The sequence below is a fragment of the Miniopterus natalensis genome, chromosome 1, assembly GCF_054644295.1.
Source record: "Miniopterus natalensis isolate mMinNat1 chromosome 1, mMinNat1.hap1, whole genome shotgun sequence".
Classification (NCBI taxonomy): domain Eukaryota; kingdom Metazoa; phylum Chordata; class Mammalia; order Chiroptera; family Miniopteridae; genus Miniopterus; species Miniopterus natalensis.
In genome coordinates, this window is record NC_142081.1 from 7,772,360 (window position 1) to 7,783,738 (window position 11,379).

An 11,379-nucleotide genomic window follows, 5' to 3' on the forward strand; every position below is an offset into this window, starting at 1 on the left:
TTAGCAGTGTGGTGAATGTACATCTGCAGAGTCGGTTCAGAACCATCAGCAATGATCCACAAGCACCCACACACAACCTGAGAGCTTCTCTAGAGGCCAGGGCCCTTCTACGGTTGCCCTTTGTTGGATATTCACAACTGGTCCTGCAAGCAAAGCACACAGCCACACACTCATGGCCAGTCCCTGTGGGGAAGCTTCCAAATGAAACTGAGCTGAGCCTTGGAGGACTAATGGAATTAGGGTTCCTGGGTGGAGAAATCAGAGAAAGGCACACTCACCAGGCAGCTCCCTTCCCAGCAGGGACACAGGCAGTAGCCCAGGGTGCTAGCTCTTGAGATTTTGAGTTCATTGCTACCACAGCAAAATCCAGCTCCTTCTCACTGATGCAACTAGAATCAGAGAAAATGCCCTCAAAGAAGTCTTCACCTAAGAAGCAAGCCTTCCACAATGGCTAACATCAGAAAGGACCAGGAAAGGCAGAAGGGGAACCCTTAGAAGGGAACCACATCAGAAAGTGCCAGAAAAGGGGTAGTAAGCTCATGCCAGGGGAAACAGTCCAGGTGCTGTGGTGAGAATGTGCCAGAAAATCTAGGGGTGCCCTGTGAAGTCACATGGGGAACAGCAGGAAAGTCCCAAAGGGAAGGCCTGACCCCAGGTGGAGCTGACATAATTACCAGGGACATTTGCTCTCTGAAATCAAGGCTGCCTTCCGTGACCACTGTGTAGCACTTTTTATCACTTTGGTTATCTGGGAACAAAGTGAAAACCATGCAGTGAAAGAGCAGAGCTGCTAGAATTTTTTTAAATGTCACAGTGGGGCTTTCACAGAAAGCACAGCGAACAGAACAAGTTAGAAATATGTATTAATTATATATTTGTTGAATTTATTGGGGTGACATTGGTTAATAAAACCACACAAATTTCAGGTGTGCACTCTGTAACACAGCGTCTGCACACTGCATCGTGCGCTCACCACCCAAAGTCAAGTCTTTCTGCCTCCGTTTATCCCCCCTTTGCCATCTTCCCCCTCCCTATTCTCTTTCCTCCTGGCAGTCAACATACTGCCATCTGTGTCTGTAGTTTTTTTGGAAGCAGCCCAAGTGCCCATCAGTAGGTGAGTGGGTAAGAAAGCTGTGGAACACCCTGTCTGGTGTGGCTCAGTTGGGCATTGTCCTGTGCACTGAAAGGTCACAGGTTCCATTTGGAGTCAGGGCATGTGCCTGGTTTCAGGCTCCATGCCTGGTAGGGGGCATGAAGGAGGCAGCCGATTGGTGTTTCCGAGTCACATGGATGTTTCTCTTTCTCTCTCCCTCTCTCTTCCTCTCTTTCTAAAAATCAATTTTTTAAAAGAGAATTTTTTTTAAGCTGTGATACCTTTACACAATGCAATACTACTTGGCTGTAAAAAAAAAAAAAAAAAGAAAATCATATCTTTTGAGATAGCATGGAGGGACAGGGAGGGTATTATACTCAGTGAAATAAACCAGTCAGTGTAAGACAAATACCATACGATTTTTCTAATATGTGGAATCTAATAAACAAAACTAACAAACAAACTAGAAACAGACTCATAGATACAGAGAACAGACTGGATTAATTTTTAAAAGCTATTTTTCTTTAGTCTGCAGTTATCAATAGCCTCAAAATACGTTCTGAGTGCTATCACTGTAATTTCCTCTCATTCTGAGGGCACTTTCAGCATTAAAATGTTAGGATGAAAGCGGTAAAGGCAGTATCACAAAGCAGGAAGGATTCAGGAATCCTGGTCAGCCTCCAATTAGTATAGAACCGCGAGCAGGCCACGCAGTCTGCGCACCTCGATTTCCATCACTGCAAAATAAGGGTAATGAGGCCATTCATTCCAAGCTTCTTCTATAGATTACTCTGCAAAGTGCTTTGTAGTGCTGGTTCTTACTAAACAGCAAACATTAATCAAGACTGCAGATTCTAAAAGTAATAGTTTGGGACTAGCTTCCCGCTTTCCTGTCTCTTAAGTCACTGAGAAAATTAACAATGCAACAATTTGTGACCATAGGCCCTGAGCTGGGAGTCAGGCAGCCTGGGATCTTTTCACAGCTCTACCAGTACTGTGCCCTGGGAGCTGGGGCGGTCGCCTCTTCTCTGTGAGCCTGTTTTCTCACTACCAAAATGGGAACACTGAGGTCCCTTGAGGGCTTGGTATTCTGCAAGATTCTAACTACATCAGGGCGGCCCAATGTCATTCTTTCACATGGGCTCTCTGAGCCTTGGCACTTGGCAGGTGCCTATTAACTCCCTTCCACACCTGGATAAATGGGCTTTGGAGGCTGATACCAGGTCCCGACATGAACTTTCCTGGGGCTGGCACCTTGGCAGCCACAAGCTCAGTGACTTCAGGCCACTGATATTTGTTGAAGGTCAACCATGTCTCAGGCACAGTTTCAGGCTCTGGAACTGTTTTACTCATTTACTCCTCTCAAGAGATCTGTGAGGTGGGCATCAAAGGAAGATGAACCTTTGGTCTTGCATGGCATGGGCTCCCATAACCCCACCCTTCAGGTGACCTCGCACCTGCTGGTTCTGCTGGACTAGGCTGCTTCGGGCAGGTACAGCACGGCCCTCCGATTATATCAGGCCCTCGCTGGCTAAGCGCTGGAGGCTCCCCCGGTTCATTTCCTGCATAATAGGGGGCAGTTACTGGCCATGCAACTTAGCTTCCCAACTCCCTGAGATGCCCTATAAGTAGGTGAAGCCAGGAGAGAGTGTGGGACAGCCTGTGAGACAAGTCCAGCCCAGTGAGTCTCTTTGGAGAATAGGTGAGTTCCATCTGCTAAGGGTATAATTCCCCTACAGCCTCCTCTGGAGCCGGTGCTGGGGGTGAGGCTGGGCCACCGTGCCGTGATTATTGTCTCCACTTGACAGAGGAGAAAACTGAGGTGCGGACAGGTTTGGCTGCAACTGCCAAGTCAGGATTGGAAGCCAGGCAGCGAGCCTTCACTGTCCTGCTCAGCACAGTCCCTGGGCGATGGAATCACTTTCCTCAGATGCCCATGCACCTAGCAGGTCCTCAAGGACAGCAAGTGCCGGGGCCATAGAGGCTTGCTGTCACTTTTCTCTTCATCCCTCCCTGTGGCCTCGGTGGTATTCACCTGTGACTCTGACACCTGCAAAGGCATGGACGAGTCCTCTTGGAGGCTCTCGCCCCTGCGCCCCTTCCTGCCATGCTTCTCTTTCTCAGATCCTTCTTTCTTACCTGGTTCCTTTAAAACTTCAGGCAGAGCCAGAGACCTTGACCTTACCTTTGATTCCACGCTCTGCCTATCTTAGTGGAAAGAACAGATGTGACTTTGCTTTTCCCAATTTCCAGAAGATGGCCCATGGTCTCCCCATCTGTTCCCTGGCCCGACCCTCCTACCTTAGAGCCCTGGCCTTGATCTCTGAAAGGCTGAGATGTACTCATTAACTCTTCAGATAACCCTTTCCTGTCACCTCTTCCCCTTTCTTATCTGGGTTCATAGCCCATCTTGATGATGGTTGGCTGCTCACTGATCCTAAAAGTTTTAGTTTGCAAAACCCAAGGCCCTCTTCCCCCAAAGAACAGATCTCCAGCTCTCTTTCTGGCTGTGAGTTATGATGACTAGATTGATTTCACTCACTTCTCCCAAAAATCTCATTTTAAAGAGCAGGCTCAGAGAGATTAAAATTTTGGGGTCCACAGCTAGGAAACGACAGAAGCAGATCAGAACCCAGGCCTAATGAAAGCTAAAAGAAATGCCACCCCGCAACATCCACCCTGTGTCACTGGAGAAAGTAGCATCATCTGAGCCCTGGGCCGGGAGGTGAGCTGACTGTAGACAATATGGGGGATGGGATCTCAGACTCACTGTGGGGCCAACTTGGAATGGTTTCTAGGGCCTGTGGCTGTATGACTATTTAATGGGAACAGCCCTGACCCTCAGAGACTGCTGTAATTAAGCCTCTTAGAGGTGGCTATTATTAAGTTCCCAGTGAAGAACAGGTGTCCAAGCCCCCAGGTAGCAGGAGAGGAGATCTGCTATGTCTCCCAGAGGCCTGGTCACAGCGTGCCACAGCAGAGTCCTGGGGTCCCTAGACAAGGTCCCTACTCAAGAAGAATGAATGCCCCAAACTGATTGGGTCTAGTGACAACTTTGGCCCCAATAAGCAAATTCAGTTGGGACTCAATTGACCCAAAGCCACTCTGAAATGAGAATTCTGTCCAACCAGGGAGGTGGTGGCTTCCCAAGGGGGCCTCAGGCTATGAGCCCCTCCTGCCCCACAGGGACCTCCACAGGGGCACTTTTGACCTGAGAAGGCACTGGGCAATGTTTGGAGAATTTTCGATTGTCACATCTAAGGGTTGGTTTTACTAGGATGCTGCTAAACATCCTTCAATGCACAGGACAGCACCCACTGTATGGAATTGTGCAGCCAAGTGTTTCTAGTACTGAGCTTGAGACCTGACTCCTCGTTCCCCGACCCCTAGAAACACCCAGGTTCCGGCTGGGGAAGAGTTAGCAGGTGACCATCCCCGGCACAGAATGCCAGACAAGAAGCAGAGAGGCCTGTCTGTCTCGGCTCTGCTTGGCCAGCTGCGTGGCCATGAGCAAAGCACTAACCCTCTCAAACCTCACTTTCAACATCCTATAAAATGAAGATAATAAGATACTCCCTGGGACAAAGATTAATGAATGTCTGTGAGGCCCACCAGATTAAGGGCTCTCAGGTGCCTTTTCTCAGCAGCATTCCCAGGCCTGACACACGCAGGTTCAGATAATAATCCACTTCAGGATCCAGTAGCCTGTATGTGAGAGCTGCAGTAGTTACGAGAAAAGGCAGATGGATGAAGTATGTGGCGTGAGGAAGGGTCAGGGCCAGTGTCAAACAGGATTGTTTTCCTCTTGACTCTGTGGTGTTCTGGTTGTGTGTCCTTAGGCAAGATCCTTTCCTCTCTGGACAGCAGCCTCTCTGCCCATTAAAAAACAAAGTTCTATGGCAGCCACCCTAGAGCTATTTCAAATCCAGTCATCCCTGAGCCTGATCTGGCTGCTTCCTGGGTAATTGTGTGCATGTGCCTTATGTGTCCTGTGTCTCAGTTTCCTCTTTTATAAAATAGGGGCTGTGGCACTTGCACCTCAGGGTCACTGCAGATATCAGTGGAGCTGTAGACAGTATGGACTCTGGACCCACACTTCCTGTGTGTGGTTCTGGTCCTGCTACTTTATTTGCTCTGTGACCTTGGATAAGTGATTTTGACCCCGTGGAGCTTTGGCCTCCTCATCTGTACACTGAAAATCGTCACATGACATAGATCATAAGGCTGTTATAAGAAGAACATGAGATAAGACAGCAGAGTGCTCAGGGTGGAGCTTGGCAGGTGGTAAGCACTGTAAAAGTCTTAGCTACTGTTCTGAGACTTTGGGTGACAAGGTTGTAGGGAGTGCTTGGCACAGGGCTGCACCAAGTACATGTGGAATAAACTCTGGCTGCTTTAGATGGTGTTAACCAGTGGCCAGGGAACTCACTGTGTGGCGTGGCTTGACCGTGATGCCCCTTCTCTCTCACAGGACAATGCCATCCTCCATCACGTGGGGCCTCCTCTTGATGGCAGGCCTGTGCTGCCTGCTCTCTGCCTCCCTGGCTCAGGGTGCCTATATAGATCCCCACCCTCACCATAAGATGTTCCGGAACCTGGGTGACTTTGCTTTCAGCCTGTACCGCCATGTGGCCAATCAATCCAACTCTACCAACATCCTCTTCTCCCCACTAAGCATCGCTACAGCTTTTGCGATGCTCTCCCTGGGGGCCAAGGGTGAGACTCACACCCAGATCCTGCAGGGCTTACGTTTCAACTTGAAGGAGTTTCCTACGTCTGATATCCACAAAGGCTTACAGCATCTCTTCAACTCGCTAAACCAGGCAGACAAACAGCTGATCAGTAGCAGTATGCTATTTATTGATAAGAAGCTGAAGCAAAAGCATACGTTTCTGGGTGATGTCCAGAAAATGTATCATTCAGAAGCCTTCTCCGTCAACTTCACAGACACTAAGGTTAAGAAACACATGAATGATTATGTAGAGAAGAAAAGCCAAGGAAAATTTGTGAATCTGGTCAAAGACCTTGACAAAGACACAGTTTTTGCTCTGGTGAATTACATCTTCTTTAAAGGTAAGGTTGCACAACCAGCCTGCTCTTGTTCACATAGAAACATCCAAAACTATTCTCAAGCATCAGTTCTTAAACTTTCCTTGGCAGTGCAGGGTGCGACATGACTATGCATCTCAACATGGGTTATGCAGTTGAGGACAACCAACCAAAAAAAACTCACCATGGTCAAGTAAGGCTAGGGAGCAATGGGTCAAACAGTCAAAGCATCATCTTCCCTGCAGGACTTGTCAGAGTCTTTTGTGTATGTTCTCATGTGTATCATAAATCCCTACCAGGGAGGGAGGTAAAATATGCAATGCCTCCCTGCAAACACAGGGCCAGAAAACAAAGTTTAGCAGCATGCGCGAAAAGAATAGGTTTCTTGAACCACTCTAGTGTAGTGGAAGGAGTGACAGCTTTCGAGGCAGAAAGACCAGGGTTCAAATCCTGCCTCTACCTCTTATTAGCTGTTTGACTATCATCAAGTCATTTTATCTCTTTGAGGTACTAGTTTCCTATCTGGAACATGAACATAATAATCCCCTTGCTGTCACGTTTCTGTAAGGAGTAAATGTGTTACATGGGACTATAAGCTCACAAAGTGGGTGCTCAACTGAACTTGAATCTCAGCCTGCCTTCCTCCCTCCAAGTGCTGAAAATGTCAGAAACCTGTGGGGCCCAGAGGGCATTCTGAGGCTGTTTAAATAGTCCATGGAAATAGCTGAGGTAAGGAGGCGACAATCAAGGTCAGGGGCTGCTTCCTTCACACTGTTGGCTCCTTGGCCTGAAGCAGAATGGTGTGATGGAGAGCCCCGAGGCCAGAGTCAGCACAGCTTGGGTCCCAGCTCTGCTGTGGGACTTCAGGTGCATCTTGTCCCCTCTCCAGCCTCTGTCTCTGTCTTTCATCCAATGAGAAACTGGGGCTCAGGGGTCCCCAAGACTCCTGTCTACTCTGACTTGTCAGGTGGTGACAGTCTCTTGGTATCGCAGAGGGGGTGCCCAGGCCTCCACATTTCACGTTGGTCCAGGAAAAGGCCATTAGGGTAAGAACAGGAGTGATTTCCCTGAATGATAAGAACCGCCAATTACAAGGGGCAGAGAGACTCAGGCAAGGAGGTGCCAAGTATGACTGATGCCAATAATTTTCATTTAGCATCTTCCAAACAAATGAAATACAAGTGAAAATGCTTACTCTGACCAGCCAGATTGGCATCCCTGAGCCTCTACAATAGAGACAATCTGGACCGTCCTCCAGTCCAGCATTATCCTCACAAAAGTCCTGTCAGTGGACTGATGTCCATTTCAGCTCCATTTTACAGCTGGGAAGGCTGAGGCTCAGAGAGAGCCATCTCATCGAGGAGGCTCAGGGCTCCTTCATTTTACCACAGGTACCTAACCCCTTCCCACTCTTGGCTGACATGCACCTTCACCTCTCTCCAGGCCAGTGGAAGGCTAACTTTGAGGCTGAGGGTATAGCAAAAGGAGACTTCCATGTGGACAAGGAGACCACAGTACAGGTGCCCATGATCTACCGCGCGGGCATGTTTGAAGCAATGCAAGACAGGGAGATCTCCTCCTGGGTGCTATTGCAGCGCTACAGGAACAGATTCTGCGCCTACCTGATCCTGCCCGACCCAGGGAAGATGCAGGAGCTGGAAGCCACAGTCTCTGATGGTCACCTCCGCAGGATCTACGCAACCATGGACAAACGGTGATTCCCAGTTCAGGGCTGGCCAGGACCTGCCACATCAGGCCTGGCCAGAGGGCCAGGGGAGGGTGGACTCTCATCTCGTGCATAACCTTGTGCTTTGAGACAGAAGCCAGCATCAGTTTAGGTAGCACTAACCAGGTTCCATGAGAGGTACAGTGCCCACAGCTCAGGAGGCAAAAGTCCCAACCTTGGGAACTTCCAGAATGTACACTATCCCTTCCCCATGTCAGCACCTGGTTCAGGGAGAGCAGCACCAACACACACCAGGAGAGAACCAAGAAGGAAGTGGTGGGCTTCCTGGCAAAGACTGAATGTGGGGTGAAAGGATAGAAGGTTCATGGCTAGAATCATGTCAGACCCTCTCAGCCACACTTTGTACCCGTGGAAAACAAGAGCTGAGCAATCAGCACCCTGCATCACTCATCATTCACTGGGCAAATGGCACTCAGCACCTGACACCACACCACACGTTCCCCTGGGATTCCAGCCCCAAAGTCCCAGTCTGGGGGTGACCAAGCCCTACAGGGCAGTGTGCAAAGTGCTTCCAGAGGACATCCTAGATCTGCCCGAGGGGCTTCTCAGACGAGATGGCATTTGAGAGGCTTTGCAGGGCAAGAGGACTCTCGTCATTCTACTCACTGACACAGGGTAGGGCACCTAAAAGTACAATAAACCAACACCAACCTCCATCTTCCTGTGGGCAGAGACACAGGTGCCAAGTGGGAGAAATGGCCAGAAAAGGAAAACTTTCAATGTTGTGAAATTCCTGTTTTCTAACCATCTTGACAGACATGTCAATTTATACTTGCCCAAATTGTCCATTTCTGGAACCTACGATCTTAAAAATGTGCTGGGCAAAATGGGCATCACCAAGGTCTTCAACAACGCAGCTGAGCTCTCGGGGATCAGTGAGGAAACACCCCTGAAGCTGTCCAAGGTGAGCTTGTCCCTGGTGTCCATAGGTCAGAATGTGTACAGGGCTGCAGCACAGGGGGAGGGGACAAAGGGACACATACACACACCTATAGACAGGTCTCTGAGGAATGCTATTCCATTAGACTCACCAGGATTGGGATATGGTCAGGTGACTGAGTGAGGGACGTGGCTTCCTGTGTTCTGGCATTTTAGGGATGTCCCCTGAGGTTGTGTCTCATCTTTGGTCAGGGTCTTCCATTCTTTGGGCTCAATGGACCCATATTTACAAAGACAGATTGAGGGTCAGGGATTTCAAAGGACTTTTGGCCCCCACATCCTGTGACACTGGGAGTTACTGATGAATCAGCAAGTCCAAGTTAATGAGTGATTTTGGCTAAAGATGCCATTTATCAGGAGAATTAAAAGTGATTGAAGAAACAACTACAGTTCTATACTGATTATGAACTGAGTGCCTAGTTGTGGACCAGACACTATGAAGGTCCCCGTCTAAGTCCTGGTGCCCAAGGGCCTTAAAATGAGAAACCAGAAACAAGAGACGTGCCAAGGAAGATGGAAAGTTCAAGTAAATCTTCTACCTCCTGAGGTGGGGGGTTGTTTCCAGGGAGACTGAGAATGTTGGTTGGGAAGATGTGAGGGTGCCCAGATGGAGTCAGGTAAAGGCCTTGAGAAGGCGGAGACAGGCCTATGTGTCTCCTGCCAGGAGTGGAGGACCTGGTTGGGGAAGGACAGGCCCGGTGGTAAGAGAGGACTGAGTATGGTGTGGAGGGGCAGGGAAGTGACCTTCCCCTGGGGAAGGAAGGGTAAAGAAGAGGATCTGGGATAAGGTTGAGTGAGTAGGTGGGACCAGTGGATGGTGGTGCCCCACAGTACCAGATAAAGATCCTTTCGTTTTGTTGTACTCAAGAACACACACATACATGCACACCTCTAACACATGCACACACACATATGCACACACAAACACACATTTATTGAGCACCTACACTGACTGAGGTTTCTTACATAATGCACTTACTGGCCCTTGGTGATCACATCATACAACTCTGGTTTTCCTACTTAGGAAGTGAGGATTCGTAAAGAGTACTCATCTCCTTGAGGTGCCACAGTTAGTTAATCAGAGGGATTGGAACCCCGATCTTGTGGCTGACAGTCAAGTTCATTCCACTACATCATGATGATTCAAGTTGTGAATCTAGTGGCTCTTTAAAAAAAAATGCTCAAATGGCAGACACTCAGCTGGTAATTCTGCTTGTTTGTCATTGTTTTGTTTTTTTTAAATCAAGGAAATGTTATAAAAACCCAGGTCCTCACTGGGCCTTGAGCCCTAGAACAGATCCCTCCATATCGGAGGCTTGCTCCCAGGCTTGGGTGAAGGATGGTGCAGTCTGCCTCTGCCCCAAACATGCCTCTGCTCTCTCCCTTCCAGGCGCTGCATAACGCTGTGCTGACAATTGACACAAAATATTCTGGTGTCACCTCTTTTGATAAGAGTAGATTGCGTTGGTATCTGAACATCAAGTTGAACAGGCCATTTTTAGTCGTCATCATGGATAAAGTCAGCAACATTCCCCTCCTTGTGGGAAGGATGGTAAATCCCACACAAAAATAACTTCCTCTCAGGGTTTAACCCTTCACCTCCCAAGCCAAGCCCCCTCCCTTGATGGCATTAAAGAATGGATAAACTGGCCCAAGCTTGAGTGTAACATGCAAATCCCATAGTCTCTGATTCTCCTTTCACATTCCCAGGATGCGTGTGGAATCCAGGTGACAACAATCTTAGTATCACTTAATATTTATTAGGTATTTACACTGTCAAGGCACTGTGCTTGGCAAGCATGAAATTTTGGCTGAAAACCATAATTTACTTAACATGTAGAGAAAACCAGCAATGACAGGAGATGGACATACTGGAAATAGGTGGGGACACCTAATTAACTACTTAGATTTTGGTAGAAGAGTGGTAGAAAAAGAGGGCAACAGTAAGGCAAGGCGAAGCCAGGCAGACCACACAACACGAAGAGAGCTTGGGGGTTGCACTTATTTGGGGGACCCAATCAGTTCAGAATATTAAAGGCTCAAGTCCGTATTAAATAATGGTGTTTGTACCTCTGAGTAGATACACATTAAAACATAAAAACACAAATACTCTAGAAGAAAGCACTAGTTAAGTTATTCCTTGATAATGAAGTGCATAAAATCTCTCTAAACAAGACAGTAAACCCATACCCATAGAAGGAAGGATTATCGTATTTGACTTTATAAAATGCAAATTATATGGCCAAAAAATTGCCATTTCATTCACCAAGAAGGTAAAACAAATATAAATATATATGCACCAAACATCAGAGCTCCTAAATATATGGAGCAAGTATTGACAGAATTAATGGGAGAAATAGACAGGAACACAATATAGTAGGAGAAACAATGCCCCACATTAAAATAATCAATAGAAAACGAGACAGAAGATCAACAAGGAAACAGAAGACTTGAACATCACTATAGAGCAACTGTACCAACAGACATATCAGAACAGAACACTGCACCCACAAGGGCAGAATACACATTTATCTCAAGTGCACATGGAAAA

At 47.9% G+C, this 11,379-nt stretch overlaps 1 protein-coding gene across 2 annotated transcripts; it reads left to right on the forward strand.

The window, feature by feature from the left end:
- The first annotated feature begins 5,568 nt into the window (after nt 1-5,568).
- Nucleotides 5,569-10,401, forward strand: LOC107536660 (alpha-1-antiproteinase 2-like). Of its 2 annotated transcripts, none has more exons than XM_087813805.1 (4): nt 5,569-6,171; nt 7,591-7,856; nt 8,646-8,793; nt 10,219-10,401. In XM_087813805.1, the coding sequence occupies exons 1-4, from the start codon at nt 5,569-5,571 to the stop codon at nt 10,399-10,401; spliced, it is 1,200 nt and encodes a 399-aa protein (XP_087669931.1). The 2 variants fall into 2 exon arrangements, with proteins under 2 accessions (XP_087669931.1, XP_087669928.1); XM_087813802.1 differs by having other exon boundaries at nt 7,591-7,809; nt 8,593-8,793.
- The last annotated feature ends 978 nt before the right edge of the window (nt 10,402-11,379 follow it).